The sequence below is a fragment of the Gopherus evgoodei genome, chromosome 2, assembly GCF_007399415.2.
Source record: "Gopherus evgoodei ecotype Sinaloan lineage chromosome 2, rGopEvg1_v1.p, whole genome shotgun sequence".
Classification (NCBI taxonomy): Eukaryota; Metazoa; Chordata; order Testudines; family Testudinidae; genus Gopherus; species Gopherus evgoodei.
This window is the reverse complement of record NC_044323.1, coordinates 24,513,886-24,531,846: the sequence shown is the minus strand read 5'-3', so window position 1 is coordinate 24,531,846 and position 17,961 is coordinate 24,513,886. Positions and strand designations below refer to the sequence as shown.

Genomic DNA, 17,961 nt, shown 5'->3' with positions numbered 1-17,961 from the left:
GCCAATTGTTCAGGGAGTTTAAAACTAGTCTTGAGGATGTCACTCCCTAACCCCAAAAAACATCATTCAAATTACATGCTCAATGTATGGGATGGAGTGAAGAAGTAGAGGAGTGCAAACTGAATTGTGGATGTGACTAAGCATGTTCCAGGGGACAGGAAATTCTAAAACAAGGGAAAATATATGGTCATCAGCATGAAATGCTGGGTGAAACCCTTTCTATGTGACTGAAAGACTCCAGTACATTGTTTCATTACTGATGAATGAATGGGAATGGAGAAGCTGCATTCTAAATCTAAGCATGTCTCTCTCAAACTACAATGAAAAAATACTGGGTCAGTCATTTAGATATCTACTTGCAGGAAAGCTACAGAATTTTACCAAAGACAAACTTCTAATTTGTGCTAGCAAAGAATGTGCTATGAAAGGGTGGTTGTTCTTTTTAGAGTCTAATATTTTAGGGCCCAAATACAGCTACCCAAAGGGGGCACAAATGTGACATTGCTAATATATTATACAATGCATATTTCATTCAGTTCCTGGGAATCTTTCTGAGAAGTTGCTCAGTGATTATAAGATGTGACAGCCCAATACACTGGGGTCTGAGTCTGAAAACAAATATGTAGCTTTACTCATATGAGTATTCCTGGTGACTTCAGGTGGAAGACTTACATCAGTATATTATTCATGTGTTTAAGACTAAATTCCAATCTCAGATTAATTATTTTTAGAAAAATAGAAGGATAAAGTAGAGGAAGTGAATTAAAGCAATGGGAACTGGAGCCAACACAAGCATAAATTGCAATTTATAGCATCAAGGAGACAACCTCACTGCAACCACATCCACTGCACTCTTTTGGTGCAACTGAGCAATATACAATAGTAGGGACATTTTCTATTATTACAGAGGAAGGTGGTAGCAATGTCTATATAAAGGTTGCCTAGCACTATCCATTAAAAAGTTTTCTTATAATTTTTTTCTTTGAAAGTTCTCACACCTCTACTGTTTGTAGCAAGCCTGGATTTTCTGTAGGGGTTTCCCCTTGAGATACAGCATGCTTTTTTTGTCCCAGGAAATTCCATTCAGATTTGGCTGAGATATTAAGTGTTAAAAATCACCATTACCCTCTCTCACATGTTCCTCAGGATATGTCTTCACTGCAGAGATAACTCTGACTCTTATTGGTTGTTGCACCTACCCCCTACCCTCAGGGCCGGCTCTACCCATTTCGCTGCCCCAAGCACGGCGGCACGCCGTGGGGGGCGCTCTGCCGCTCGCCCGTCCAGCAGCTCCGGTGGACCTCCCGCAGGTGTGCCTGCGGAGGGTCCGCTGGTCCCGCGGCTCCGGTGGACCTCCCGCAGGCGTGCCTGTGGATGCTCCACCGGAGCCGCGGGACCAGCGGACCCTCTGCAGGCAGGCCTGCGGGAGGTCCACCGGAGCCACCTGCCGCCCTCCCGGCAACTGGCAGAGCGCCCCCCGCGGCATGCCGCCCCAAGCACGCGCTTGATGCACTGCGGCCTGGAGCCGGCCCTGCCTACCCTATCCACACATGAAAACCTCTCACCCAAACTAATGCAGTAAAGATATAACTGCAGGAAATTTTGACAGCCCGCCAAAAAACTCACTGACCATTCCCTAGTCCAAGGTCATGCTAGCACCAAACCAGCACCATCACACATTGCACCACGGAGCTGACAGAGGTGTAAGCGGAGGTGAGGAGGAAAGAGCTGAGCTGAACCAGCCTTCTCCATTTATAAGCCATTTGCCTATTTATCACTCCCCACTTCAACTGGGGAATCACATGAGGCAGGAGCTCTCCCAACTCCCAGGCTGGGGGCAAGGGGAAGAGAGAGGGAGAGAGGCCAATCTCTTACAGATCCACCACATGGTACTAGAAGCCAATAATCCCTCTGGGGTAGCACATGGGACAGGTGCACCCCTGATTTCTGGGGGAAGGAGAGAACTCCAGGCCAGACTGGGCTTCCCCACAACCAGCCCATAGATCCAAAAACCCACCACCTCAGAGAAAACAGCCTTCTCTGGCTGCCAGCCAATGTTGTTAATCTGGTATTTCAAGAAGCAACAGTGCTGGAGGTTCAGGGTTCAGACTCTGCTGTTGATTCATGATAGAGAGCTGTACATAATAAAACTTGGTTTTACCTTTTTTTCATTTAATTAAAACTCTAGAATATTACACACATAAAGACTACATTAAAGAAAGTTATTTAGGCTGCAATGTCAAGTACTTAAAACTTAGGAAATGCCAGATTTATGGTTTCCTGTGTGTAACAGAACAGGAGTACTTGTGGCACCTTAGAGACTAACAAATTTATCTGAGCATAAGCTTTTGTGGGCTACAGCCCACTTCTTCAGATGCATAGAATGGAACATATATTGAGAGATATATGTACACATACAGAGAACATGAAAAGGTGGGAATTGTCTTACCAACTCTGAGAGGCCAATTAAGTAAGAGAAAAAACTTTTGAAGTGATAATCAAGATAGCCCAGTACAGACAGTTTGATAAGAAGTGTGAGAATACTGACATGGGGAGATAGATTCAATGTTTGTAATGCCTCAGCCATTCCCAGTCTCTATTCAAGCCTACGTTGATTGTATCTAGTCTGCATATCAATTCAAGTTCAGCAGTTTCTCATTGGAATCTGTTTTTGAAGCTTTTCTGTTGCAAAATTGCCACCCTCAGGTCTGTTATTGAGTGACCAGACACGTTAAAGTGTTCCCCTACTGGTTTTTGAATGTTATGATTCCTGATGTCAGATGTGTGTCCATTTATTTGTGTGTAACAGGACTGTTGTGTTATTGAGCACCCCTTGTGGCCACCGATATGTCTGCAGCTCCCCACTTTTTTTTCCTCTCTACTGGGCCCTTTAAGAACTCACAGAGGCTTTCTCTGGTGAACAGTATCCCTGCACCAGGCTCAGCTGCACAGCATCTTGGGGTCTGTCAGATCCAGCCCTAGATTTCTCCCCCAGCTGTAGAAAGCTCTGCAAACTGCCCCCTTTGTGCTTCCTGCACCCATTGCTCCTCAGCTGCAGGGGGAGGAATCACTGTACAGGGAGTTGCTCCTCCATACACACAACCCCTGTGCATCCAGACCCCCTCATACACAGACCCTCCTGCCGAGCCTCACCCCCCCCCCACACCCAGAACCTCTCCTGACACTGTGACACTACGCAACTTTAATTTGGCACCCTTTGTGTATGCATTATGATGATAATCTTTAATTACATGATCCTGTACTATTTTTTTTATCACAGGAACTCTGGCTTATTCAGAGCACAGGATGGATGCACAAGGGGACTGGAAAGTTATGTGTACACAACCATAAGTCTAGCATTTCCTAATTTTCACATGGTTGACTTTGCAACCTCAATAACATTATTTGAATGTAACTTTTCTGCGTGTAACAACAACATATCATTTTCTTTCAACAGTTGAAGGAGTAAGAGCTTTACATGTTCACAGAGATGCAAACTTACCACTTTGTGCCAGTTCCTCTAGAAGTCCACTCCATTCTTCACGAAAGAGATTAGCGCCTGTTAAACTACCATCACCACCAATCACACAAAGGTTAGTGATTCCACGCTGAATCAAGTTGAAAGCTGCCTTCAAACGGCCTTCCCGGGTACGAAATTCTTTGCAGCGTGCACTACCAATAACTGTCCCTCCCTGGAAAAAGGAAATAAATCAGTTCTAATTTATCTTTTTAATATGTTATGTAAATTGCTACTAATTTTTATGTTGATTTGTTAATTAAGAAAATATTAACAAAAAAGAGTATGGGAGTACACTAGAAAATAATATAGAGCTACCCAAATCTCTAGGAAAATTACATTCTAAAACCTATGGTAAGTACATGCATATCAGGCAATGAGGCAGGAAACAAGTGTGGTAGATAAGAAAACCTTTATATACTTGAAAACTGTTATTCTGTCTCCCTTCAGTCTTCTCTTCTCCAGACTAAACAAACCCATTTTTTTCAATCTTTTTCAATCTTTCCTTGCAGGTCATGTTTTCTAGACCATTAATCATTTTTGTTGCTCTCCTCCGGACTTCGTCCACATCTTTCCTGAAATGTGGTGCCCAGAACTAGACACAATACTCTGTCTTATCAGTGCTGAGAGCAGTGAAATAATTACGTCTCATGTCTTGCTTACAACACTCCTGCTAATACGTTCCAGACTGTTTGCTTTGTTTTACAACAGTGTTACACTGTTGACTGATATTTAGTTTGTGATCCATTATGACCCCCAGATCCTTTTCTGCAGTACTCCCTACTAGGCAGTCCTTTCCCATTTTGTATTGGTGCAAGTGATTGTGACTTCCAAAGCAAATGTGTCCTTATTGAATAACATCCTATGTATTTCAGATAATTTCTCCAGTTTCTCAAGATTTGTCCTTTACAGTGCTTGCAATCCCTCCCACCATGGTATCACCCACAAACTTTATAAGTATATTAGCCAAATCGTTTTGAATAGAACTAGACCCAGGACAGATCCCTGAGGGACCCATTTGATATGCCCTTCCAGTCTGATTGTAAAGCATTAATAACTACTCTCTGAGTACACTTTTACAACCTACTGTGTGCCCACCTTACAGTAGGTTCATCTAGGCTATATTTCTCTACTGTGTTTATGAGCAGGTATGTGTATCTGTATCAAAAGCCTTACTAAAGTCAAGTTATATCATATCTATTGCCTCCCCTCAATCCACAAGGCTTGTTACCCTGTCAAATAAAAGACTATTAGGTTGGTCTGACATGATTTATTCTTGACAAATCTGTGTTGTCTGCTACTTATCACGTTATTTTATTCCGGGTGCTTACAAACTGATTGTTTGATAATTTGCTCCATTATCTTTCTGGGTACCGAAGTTAAGATGACTGATCTATAATTCCTTGGGTTGTCCTTATTCCCATTTTAATAAATAGGTACTATACTTGCCCTTTCCTAATTCTCTGTAATCTCTCTCATCCTCCACACTTCTACTTTTTATATGACTCTTTTTGGAGGATCAGGTCATTAAAGATCTACTGGTTACGCCAGGGTGGTCTCTTACCATACTTCCTCTTTCATATGCATTGGAATAATTTGCTCTTGTAGACTTAATAATGTCTTTTTAAAAAACTGCCAACTCTCCAGAATTCTTTTTTCCCTTAGACTTCATTCCCATGGGATATTACCTACCAACTCCCTGAGTTTTCTAAAGTCTGCCTTCTTGAAATCCATTGTCTTTATGTTGCTGTTGTCCCTCCTACCGTTCCTTAAAATCATGAACTCTATCATTTCATGATCACTTTCACCCAAGCTGCCTTCCACCTTCAAATTCTAAACCAGTTCCTCCCTGTTGGTCAGAATCAAATCTAGAATAGACTCTCCCCTAGTCACTTTCTCCACCTTCTGTAATAAAATGTGTTTCCAATGCATTCCAAGAACTTATTGGATAATCTGTGCCCTGCTGTATTATCTTCCCAACAGATGTCTGGGTAGTTGAACATCAAGTCCTGTCTTTTGGATGATTTTGTTAACTATCTAAAATCTGCTTAGAATCTGTCAGCAAGCTTCACAGAAAATATATAATCATTAGAATATCTTTTTTGTCATTTATACAAGCTTATTGTTCTTGATTATAGTTTTGCTGTATTTCTAATGTGTTCTAGAAAGTAACATTAACATAATACAGAAGATTTTCTTTTTTCCTAGCAGAAGATGTGGAGATGATTATGAAACACTGAGGTAATAATTTCCTACGTAGAGTAAAAACAAGAAATCTGAGCCAGGCCCAACCCAAATTTGAGCTTGGAATTTGTGCAGTTTGTACTGCCATCTGAAACAGACTGCCTCACCACCGAGTACTTCCTGTTCCAAACCATTTCTTAGCATTGCCCATACGTGTTGAAAGTCATAACAAGCTGATAATGGGAAGATGAAAGTGAGGAAGATAGCTGGGAAACCTGTCTCCATGAACGAGAGTGCAGCACAAACACACACTTGAAGTGATTCTAAAAGTAACCAGTCATTATGGAAACAATGAGTAAAATGACTCACATTAGAAACATCAGAAATGATAATAGACAAGAGTCTGTGTTAAGTGAAAGAAGTATGTGACCTATTTGCTGCTAATAGTGGATGCCTCTATTCAGAAACAATTATGAACCAAGTGGAAAAAAAGTTACTCATTCCCTCAAAACACTTATTTTTGCAAAATAAAATTAGAATAGGATAGAAAAGAACAGAAAGGCCAGCAAGCAACATCTTTCTTTCTTTTCTGTGTTAGTGAAAATGAGAGCTATTTTATGAAGAAGAAATACTGCAGAGAGCTAACTACAGCACAATCCTGTTTTGCACAATGATCTGGTTAAAGGAGCCCACCAGGTATGTGCACTAGCCTCCACATATAATGGTTTCATTTTTAGCAATTGTTTTGCATATAAATTTCAAAAATGTAAATGTTTACTTTTATTGGTGAACAGCTTCCATGGCATCACATAAAACACAGCACTTCCCTAATAGGTACTAATATGACATTGTTTTAAACTTCTGGGACACAATTCTGCCACTCCTGATTAATGTGTATGCCTAAACATGCATTTAGGAGCCTAACTTTGGGCACCCAATTTTGAAAATCTAAGACCTACATTTTCAAAAGGGGTTACTATTTCTAGGTGCCCGGCATGATATACAGTACCACATAGAGGTCTGATTTTTGGAAGGTGCTGTGCATCAATTATCTGGAAATCAGGCCCTATCAACAGGTGTTTGAACTTGGATGCCCAAAAATGGAGCCAGTCAACATCACTGACTACTTTTGAAATTCTTGGCCTTCGTCTTCAAGGTTAAAAATTCTGGGCTTTGCTTTGTTTTCTGTTGTTTACAGTACTTACCACTTGCAAGATGCTTGAAACACTTTCCCATGACACTTCAACAATGTTGTCACCTCCATCAACCATACCTTGGTAACCCTGAGACAAGAGAAACATATTTTAGAAACTTGACATATCATTCTGCATATTACTACTACTGGGGTGATGGTCATGTTGTACATTTTTATCTATATCTATCTATATATGCATATATTTCAGACAGTAGTACTCTTCCAAGTACCACCAACTTTAGCCCCATTTACATGAACAACAAAAATTATACACTATTCACAGTAAATTGATGATGTGTGCCACTTGGTTCTAATGGGCTTCCTAAGGTACTTGAATGCACTTATGGGCCCTGTTGGCTTATGAGGCTTGGCTTCTTCTTGATTTGAAGGTAAATGATGGCATCTCCCACAAGCCACTACTTGTGGCACTGACGTGAGTCACTGCTTTCAATAAACTGTGCAGATCTGTGATCCTCCCTCTCATTTTTTTTACATAAACGATGAAAAAGTTAATAATACTGACAATTAAATGCTCATCACTGGATTGCTGAGTTAACCCTCCACTAAGATGAATGGCATGCACACAATGAGATATCTTTGAGCTATAATGTATCTTAATTAAAACTATCTTTAGACAGGTTTTCTCCTCAAAAAACATTTTATTAAAAAAAAACTGATTTAAATAAAAAAATCAGATTTCTTATTTTTTTTAAAATCATTGATTTTTATCCACCCTGTTCAACACAAAATAACAAACAAAAAAACCACTGATCACACTCCTCAAACTGGAATCCACACAGGGTATCATCAAGCAATTATAACCGTTACTTGATGTGGATCATACCCTGAAAGAAATCTTTCCCAAAACTCCTCTCCTAGTCTTCCAAAGACCCCCCAACATCTCCAAGCTCATCATCAGAAGCAAGCTCCCCAGATGCCAGAACACACCAACTCAGAGCAGTACCACACACTGCCAGAAAAACAGATGGAAAACTTGCCGACATATCTTTGCTATAATGATCAATACCCCTACACATGTTTATTGTGACATGTGGTGTACCTCATCCAGTGCATCAAATGTCCCAACAACAGCTATATAGGTGAAACTAGACAATCACTATGCTCTCAAATGAACTCACCCAGAAAAATGATAAAAAGACAAAAACACTCTATCATCCACAGACAAACATTCTTCACAATACAATCTGATCTACCAGTCCTAATCTCAAAGGAAACCTGCACAACACCTTCAAACTACAAGACAGATAACTTAAATTCATAATTCTGCTAGACACTAATAATCACAGTCTCAGCAGAGACATTGATTTTATGGCTCATTACAACAATTTGTAATCTACTAGCCCTTCTTTGTTCTGATTGTAGCGGTGTTAATTGACAGCTTCGTTTTAAGAGGTTTTTTACAATACTCATTAACCCCATATGTTTAACAATCTGTCCCACCTTGTATTTAGTTGTGACACTCCGGTTACCTCTTCCAGACCAGAAGAAGAGCTCTGTGAAGCTTGGAAGTTTGTCTCTTTCACCCACAGAAGTTGGTCCAATAAAAAATATTACCTGCCCCCACTCATTGTCTTTCTCTGCAATCAATATGGTTACAACACTGCAAACAGCATACTTCTAAGGCATTTGTATGTATCCAGGAAAGAAAAATGACTGCATGATTAATCAACACACAATCAAAGAATAAGAATCAACATCCTGGTGACTACCTACAGCAGAGGTGGGCAAACTACGGCCCGCGGGACCATCCTGTCCGGCCCTTGAACTCCCAGCCAGGGAGGCTAGCCCCCGGCCCATCTCCTGCTGTCCCCCGTTCCCCGCAGCCACGCCATCATGCGGCAGCGCTCTCGGAGGCGCGCTCCTGCCAGACATGCTGCTTTGAGTGGCATAGTAAAGGGGCCAGGACCGTGGGATTGGATAAGGGGCAGGAGGTCCCAGGGGATCAGTCAGGGGACAGGGAGCGGTTGGATGAGGTGGAGGTTTTTTGGGGAAGCAGTCAAGGGCCGGGGAGCACGGGGGGTTGGATAAGCGTGGGAGTCCTGGGGGGCCTATCAGAGGGCAAGGGGTGTGGATAGGGATCAGGAGACGGGGATCGGAAGGGGACTGGATAGGCATGGGGTCCTGGGGGGGCCTGTCAGGGGGTGGGGGTGTGGATAGGGGTCAGGGCAGTCAGGGGACAGGGAGCATGGGAGGTTGGATAGGGGGTGGAATCCCAGGGGGGTGGTTAGGGGTGGGGTTTCCAGGAGGCAGTGGTCAGGGGACAAGGAGAAGGGGGGTTGGATGGGTCGGAGGTCCTGAGGGGGGCGGGAAGTGGAAGGGGGCGGATACGGGGTGGGGGCAAGGCTTTTTGGAGAGGCACAGCCTCAAAGTTTCACAACCCCAATGTGGCCCTTGGGCCAAAAAGTTTACCCACCCCTACAGTGTAATGCATGTCACTGTAATAATTTTTGTATAAAATATGCCTTGTGAGGTATCATTGGAAAACTAGTAACTCGCTGGTCAATAATACCATAATGAAAAGTGTGTAGCAACATTATATGTAAAGTTATGAATTCTTCCTAACTAATGTTAGTAGCACATGTTCAAACCCACATGATTAGGCAGAACTGGTCAAGCAGGTCTTAAACAAAGGAATGAGCTGTTACCTCAATTTACATATACGTTTTAAACAGTGTCCTCAGACAGCAAGAAGGGAAGACAGGAGACAAGAAAAATCTGCATTTCAGCAAACAGAGGGAAATCTTTCACCGCCCTCCTTTACTGTTTGAATGAATTTTAATTAGCGGTTGCCCTCAGAAAAATGCATTTCAAAGGGTGACTAAACTATAAAAGTAAGGGGCAAAACCCCTCCAAGTTATCTCTTCCTATCCATCTCTCACTCTTTCATGGAAGAAGGCAAAAGAAATCCGCCTATTTGACTTTGGGGTGAGATTCTGACCTGAAGTTTGGTCAGCCCTGTTGCTGGAAGCATATGGTAAGAACTTCACCTTGAAACAAGTATTGTTTGTTAAGTTTAGGAAGCGTTTTATCTTAATTTATCATAATAATTTCTAACTTTAATGCCTTATACTCGTACTCGCTTAAAACATATCTCCTTGAAGTTATATAAGCCTGTTTAATTCATTAATCCAAACTAATCCAGTGTTGGGTTTAAACTGAATTGTGTGAGTAACTCCATTTAGGGTAGCAAACTGTTGTTTATTGCTCCCTTTAGATGGGCAATGGACCTAATATACCTGGACTGTCCAGAAGAGGGCTGGACAGTTCAGAATACATGTTTTGGGGGGGAAATTTGGGACTGGGCATGTGTTGGGGTCACCTGCAAGCAGAACCCCAGGCTGCTGGAAGACCAAAAGTAGCTGGTGTTTGCTGACAAACTGCTGAGGCCAGGGTTGCTGGACCAGGGCTGTGTAACCTGCATGCTGTTTATGAGACGTCCAGGTTGGGAGCTACAACAGCAAAGCACTGTGAGGCACTCCAAGCTGACGGCAAGGGTGACATAACCCCTCACTGATCTGGATTGCACCCCAGAATGTCATATACAGAAATATTTCTACATTTTTGGTAAATTTAAGAACAGGCAGGGCCGGTGCAACCATTTAGGCAAACTAGGCGGCAGGAGGAGAATTAGAGTGGTGCCGGCGTGCTCAGTGGAGGAGAGCTGCGGCGGGCTCCCCAGGCAGAGTTAGCTGCCGCCGTGGGGGGGGGGAGGGGGGGAGTCTCCCCAGGCGGGGTAGCTGCCGCAGGGGGGCTCCTTGGGTGGGGTTAGCTTCCGCAGGGGACTAGGGGGGAGTCTCCCCAGGCGGGGTTAGCTGCCGCGGGTGGGCTCTCCAGGCAGGGTTAGCTGCCGTGGTGGTGGTCTCCCCGAGCAGGGTTCGCTACCGTGGTGAGGAGCTCCCCGAGCAGGGTTCGCTACCGTGGCGGGGGGATCTTCCCAAGCAGGGTTAGCTGTCACGGTGGGGGGTAGCTGATGCGGGGGGGAGGGCTCCCTGGGCAGGGGGGGGTGGCAGACTCCCCGGTGGGGGGGCTTGGTTAGCTGCCCTGGGGGGCGGGGTTAGCAGGGAGGGGCACAAGGTGGAAGTTTCGCTTAGGGTGCGAAACTTCCTTGCACCGGCCCTGAGAACAGGTCAGCCTTGGAAAGACATGGAAAGTGAATGAACGTGAGCAGTCCTGAGTTAGGAATCCCAGGAGAGCCAAGACTGAGAAGGCTTGAACTGAACACTTATCTTATTAATTTTGAGGTACATAAAGTCAGGAAGAGGGTGAATTTTTTACTTCCCAGTGTGAGGATGATTCTCCAACAGCACAGACACGTTATGGGGGGTCTTACGTGACAGGCTCTTACTGTTATACTCCCTGCAGCAAGGAAAAGAGTGTGCATGCTCAGATGTATTTTGGACCTCTTATGACCACAGTAGTTTGGTTTGAATAAGAGAACCCTTCACACTGCTCTACCACAGGGTAAAGAGAACAGCCATATAGTCCATGTACACAGATGCACCAGGGCAGGACAGTAACACGGGAGCTTTAAGCTATCTTTGCATACTGCTTCTTGACTTGCACTCTGTGTATTTTGTCTGCACCCAGGGATCTGTCCACTCTCGGCTATCATCATGATGCAGGACCCAGTCCAGTACTTCACTGCCAATCGTCCATTAAGTCATACAACAGAGGTAGCAAACCATCCAAATGGCAGACATATTAATTTCGAACCATGGGAGGGACAGGGAATGAAGGGTAGAATTAATATTTTCCTTCTACAAAAAAAGAATTGGTATGCAAATAAGCAGAGCACTGTGCTCCAGAAATCTTTTGTGCTGTGCAGCCACAGCCACCAGCTTCTGAATATTTGGTGTGCTCATTAGCTTGCCAATTCCTAGAATTTCCTTTCAACTCACAGCCAATTTGTATCCCTTTTTACAAGGGATGAGATGGGGGGGCAGGGAGGAGGAGAAGGGGGCAGGGTAAGAAGTTCTTTGGCTGTCTTCTTGCAAGCTAAAATTATGGAAAGCTTTTACCATATTTAGCCTCAGAATAATCTTCATCATATTTCATAACATAGTTGAATTAATTTCAGCATTTTGAAACAAAACTTTAGTGTCCAATATAACAAAATTTGCTTGATGGTTATTTTTCCAAATAGCTGTTACTATTTTTCTTTCGAGCTCAAACTCATGTCCATTTTCAAACTGCCACAGACTATTGGATTAACCATATGTACACATTATTCTGAAGCACATATAAATGTATATGTTGCTTATTTTACTATACAAACTTCAGTGAATGCCTTGTTATGCCAAGTAACTTTTACAGCTTAACGTGTCCAGCATTAGGAATAGCTTAAGTTAAAAAATAAACAAAAAGCCTCCTTTACAAATGTATTTTATAGCTCTAGTGGCTGCACTCTGAGTTTAAACAGATATGGACAAAAATGAATAAATAATCAAGTTTAAAAATATAAAGAGTGTGTTAGGTAAATACAAACTAGCAAATGCTGTATTTTCTAGCCCTTCTATAATTAAATTTAGTTCATATGACATATTAAAATCACTTTAATTAGCAAAATTGCATCCCACATTCTAGCCTACATAAAATGTTTATTTTGGCTTATAAGCTTCTAAAACATAAGAACGGCCATTCTAGGTCAGACTAATGATCCATCTAGCCCAGTATCCTGTCTTCTGACAGTGGCCAGTGCCAAGTGCTCTGGAAAGAATGACCATAACAGGCAATCATTGAGTGATCTATTCCCTATCATCCACTCCCAGCTTCTGGCACTCAGAGGCTTGGAACAGCCAGTGCATAGGACTGTATACCTGACCATCTTAGCTAATAGTCATTGATGGACCTAATCTCCATGAATTTATCTAGTTTGATTTTGAACTCTGTTATAGTTTGGGCCTTCACAACACTCCTTACCAATGAGTTCCACAGGTTGTTTGTTGTGTGAGTAAGTACTTTCTTTTGTTTGTCTTAAATCGGTTATCTATTCATTTCATTGGGTGACCCCTGATTCTTGTTTTATGTGAAGGAGTAAGTAACAGATGCTTATTTACTTTCTCCACACCAGTCACCATTTTATAGACCTCTATCATCTCCCCTCTTAGTCCTCTCCTTTCCCAGCTAAAAAGTCTCAGTCTTTTTTAACCTCTCATCATATGGCAGCTGTTCCATACCCTTATTCATTTTGTTGTCCTTCTCTGTACCTTTTCCAATTCTAATATATCTGTTTTTGAGATGGAGTGACCAGAACTGCATGCAGTATTCAAGGTATGGGCAAACCATGGATTTATATGGAAGTATTATGATACTGTCTGTCTTTTTATCTACCCCAGTGGTTTTCAACCTGTGGTTCATGGACCTCCCTAAGGGGTTCATGGACTATGTCTAAGGGGTCCGTGGAAGACTTAAGACTGAAAACTGACTGAACAGAATTCAACTATATATACAGACACTAGAATTCCAAAGGGATCCACACCTACATTTGAAATTTTTAGGGGTACACAAATGAAAAAGGTTGAAAACCACTGATCTCTTTCCTAACAGTTTCTAACATTCTGTTTGCTTTTTTAAGTCTTGCAGCACATTCAGCGGATGTTTTCAGAGAACTATCCACAATGACTCCTAGGGCTTGTCTACACTACAGAGTTGCAGCGCTGGTGAGGGGGTTACAGCGCTGCAACTTATGATGCGTACACACCTGCACAGCACTACCAGCGCTGCAACTCCCTGTTTGCAGCGCTGGTCATCAGGTGTAGACACTCACCAGCATTTTTGTTGACCTCCGTGGCATAAGCAGGTATCCCAGCATACCTGAAGAAGCCTCTCTGGTAATCAAGCAAACTCCATTGCCCTGTGCTCACCTGACCCCTCCTTTAAATGCCCCGGGGCTAGCCAGTTGCAGCAGCTGGAAGCTGATGTTGAGGAGGAAGCTGAGGATCGTGCTCGTGGTAAGTAGTGTGCTCCCGTGTTTCCCACCCTCCCCCAGCACGTAGACAGCCCCGCGGTGTGCTCAGGTGTTCCCCGACCCCCCCTCCAAGCAGGCATCCAGCCCCGCGGTGTGCTCCCGTGTTTCCCACCCCCCCTCCCAGCACGTAGGCAGCCCCGCGGTGTGCTCAGGTGTTCCCCGTCCCCCACTCCAAGCAGGTATCCTTCCCCGCGGTATGCTCAGGTGTTCCCCGACCCCTCCTCCAAGCAGGCATCCAGCCCCGCGGTGTGCTCTGGTGTTCCCCAACCCCCCCTCCAAGCAGGCATCCAGCCCCGCGGTGTGCTCTGGTGTTCCCCGACCCCCCCTCCAAGCAGGCATCCAGCCCCACGGTGTGCTCCCGCGTTTCCCACCCCCCCTCCCAGCACGTAGGCAGCCCCGCGGTGTGCTCCGGTGTTCCCCGTCCCCCACTCCAAGCAGGCATCCTGCCCCGCGGTGTGCTCTTGTGTTCCCCACCCACCCTCCGAGCAGGCATCCAGCCCTGCGTTGCTCCCCCCCCCGGTCAATTCCCACTCCCAAGGGGAAATCGGGGCAAAACCACTCACCCCATTGCTCGCCATGACTTAGCTTGCCTGCCCTCCCTGTGTTATGTGAGGTATGTGAGAAGGATGCTACCAAAAGTCTAAAAAGTCCTTCAAACTGTGATAATAAACAATGATGCCTCTGTGTATTACATGGTTCTCTCTCTCTGTTTTCTAGGGACCTTGACTACTGCAGCCGTATCATCGGCCTCACGTAGGTTGCAGAACTTGAGACGGAATCCTAGGAAATCAAAAGAGGAATTGATCAAGTCTGTAATGAGCCACTACAACAGAGAAAGTAGGAAGACAGACGAATGGAGAGAGAAGACCTATGAATGGAGAAGCAGTGTACATGAGTGGAGAAAGACTGTACATGAATGGAGGCAAACAGAAAGCAGGAGAAAGGAATTGTCTGCCAAAAAAACCACAAAGCAGATGATAAGCCTCCTGGCTCGCCAAACTGAGTCTTTCGAGTCTCTTGTAGCCATGCAGACAAATATGTACCGTGGTAACCCACAGCCCTCCCAAAGCCCTCTTCCTTGTTCCCCAGTATTTCCACAAAACAACTTTCTCCAGCAGCCAGTTCCGTATTATCCCCAGCTGCCCCCAACACCTATAAGATCACCTACCAGCCCTGATAACTATAATTCTTACCCTGTTCACTCCACCCCCATTATTCTGCAGCATAGTAATCTTGAAGTGCAGCAGACAGTGGATATTGATCAAAATAGGACATATTAAAACCTGTAAATGTACAGTCCACCACCCCTACCCCCTTGCCTGTTATGTACTGTATGTTGAATAAAGTTTTTTTTTTCTATTTCTTTCACTACGTTTTATTGTTGCTGGAAGTGGTAAATATTACACAGTAAGGTAAAGCAAAGCACATCAAATGCATCAAACATTACTGTTGGCTCTCAGCATCAAATTGCTCCCTTACAGCATCCCTAATCCTTGAAGCCCTTTCCTGGGCCTCCCTATTAGCCCTGCTCTCTGGCTGAGCAAACTCATCCTCCAGGTGTCGAACCTCGGAGGTCCATTCCTCACTGAATCTTTCACCCTTCCCTTCACAAATATTATGGAGGGTGCAGCATGCGGATATAACAACGGTGATGCTGCTTTTCACCAAATCCAGCTTCCCATAAAGACAGCAGCACCGAGCTTTCAAACGGCCAAAAGCACACTCCACAATCATTCTGCACTGGCTCAGCCTGTAGTTGAACCAGTCCTTGCTCCTGTCAAGCTTCCCTGTATATGGTTTCATGAGCCATGGCATTAAGGGGTAAGCGGGGTCTCCAAGGATCACAGTGGGCATTTCGACGTCCCCTACTGTGATCTTGCGGTCTGGGAAAAAAGTCCCGGCCCTCAGCCTCCTGAACAGGGCACTGTTCTGAAATATGCGTGCATCGTGCACCTTTCCAGGCCATCCTGAGTAAATGTCAGTGAAATGCCCACGGTGATCCACAAGCGCTTGCAGAACCACGGAGAAATACCCCTTGCGATTAACATACTCTGATGCCAGGTGGGGTGGTGACAGAATAGGAATATGCGTCCCATCTATTGCCCCTCCACAGTTAGGGAACCCCATTTCTGCAAAGCCATCTACAATGTCCTGCACGTTCCCAAGAGTCACGGTTCTTCTTAGCAGGGTGCGATTAATGGCCCTGCAAACTTGCATCAGCACCATTCCAACGGTAGACTTTCCCACTCCAAACTGGTTCGCCACTGATCTGAAGCAGTCTGGAGTTGCCAGCTTCCAGATTGCAATAGCCACCCGCTTCTCCACAGGCAGGGCAGCTCTAAATCTCGTGTCCCTGCGCCGCAGGGTAGGGGCGAGCTCAGCACACAGTCCCATGAAAGTGGCTTTTCTCATCCGAAAGTTCTGCAGCCACTGCTTGTCATCCCAGGATTGCAGGACGATTTGATCCCACCACTGAGTGCTGGTTTCCCGAGCCCAAACGCGCCGGTCCACGGAGCTGAGCACGTCTGTTACTGCCACAAGCAATTTATTGTCTTCACAGTGAGGCGATTCAATATCATCGTCTGACTCCTCACTCTGTCACTCTCACTGTTGCTCTCACTCTCATTTTGCAGCTGAAGGAATAGCTCCACTGCCAAGCGCGATGTGCTAGCAACATTCATCAATAAGGTCGTCAGCTGCTCAGGATCCATTTTTTTAAAAAAACGCAGAAAAAGCGCTGTACAATCACAATGCTGCCACACTGCTCTGAATGTGTACCAAAGCACCACGGGGCATTGGAACAGGAACAGGAAGCGGAAAGACAATCACACTTCCTTCCCCTTCCCACAAGCCACAGCGCTGAAATGGGACGAGGTGCTCTGTGGGATAGCCGCCCACAATGCACCACTCCCAACAGCGCTGTGGCCACATTTAACACCACTTGCAGCGCTGGTTGCTGTAAGTGTGGCCACTCTGCAGCGCTGGCCCTATACAGCTGTACTAACACAGCTGTAACAACCAGCGCTGCAAAATTGTAGATGTAGACATACCCCTAGATCGCTTTCTGGAGTGGTAACAACTAATTTAAACCCCATCATTTTGTATATATAGTTAGGATTATGTTTTCCAATGTTCATTACTTTGCATTTATCAACACTGAATTTCATCTGCTCTTCTGTTGCCCAGTCACCCAATTCTGTGAGTCTGTAACTCTTCGTAGTCTGCTTTGGACTTAACTATCTTAAATAATTTTGTACATCTGCAAATTTCGCTACCTCACTGTTTACCCCTTTTTCCAGATCATTTATGAATAAGTTTAACAACACTGATCCCAGTATAGATCCTGGAGACACACAACTGTTTACCTCCCTCCATTCTGAAAACTGACCATTTCTTCCTACCCCTTGTTTTCTGTCTTTTAACCAGTTACTGATCCATGAAAGGACCTTCCATGTTATCTCATGATTGCCTCACTTTTAAAAACTAAAGGCTTCTAAAGGAGAACTGATATAATTCCAACGTACAATACAAAAGGGCCATTTGTTTGTTTAAAATGTTTACTGTATTCCAATATTCATGTACTTTAAAGGTAAAATATATCTCTTTATTAAATTGAAGTACAATATTGACATTTTCCCTGTAACATTTACAGAAATAGTTTTCTCCTTCTGATGTACACGTATATGTCTTTAAAATTTCCATATCCCATGCAGTTTGAATATAACTTCACATACATATACATCAATCAAGACAATATTTCTGATGTTTGGAAAGAAGTGGATAGGACTTCATCTTGTAGCCAGCCTGTCAACTGCTCCCCTTAGTTTGTAGAAAGGGAAAGATTGTCCAGTGGCTATAGAACCAGCTGCAGGCAACTCGTCATGTAATCTTTCTGTGCCTCAGTTCCCCATCTGTAAACTGGGAATAATACTACTTTCCTGCCTCACAGGGGTGCTGTCAGAATAAATACCTCAACAGCTGTAAGTGCTCATACTATAGTAAGGGAGGGCAGGGGAGGGCTAGATGAATACCATGCAGAAGGTATTCAGGTATAGACAGACAGGTCATTGCTGCGTA

General features: G+C 44.1%; 1 protein-coding gene across 1 annotated transcript in view; it reads right to left on the bottom strand.

Moving 5' to 3' along the window:
• PFKP (phosphofructokinase, platelet) overlaps positions 1-17,961 on the bottom strand; it is an 80,729-nt gene that overhangs the window by 48,266 nt on the left and 14,502 nt on the right. Inside the window, 2 exon segments of the mRNA XM_030550142.1 lie at positions 3,503-3,692; positions 6,907-6,984. Of these exon segments, the coding sequence (XP_030406002.1) occupies positions 3,503-3,692; positions 6,907-6,984 (268 nt within the window).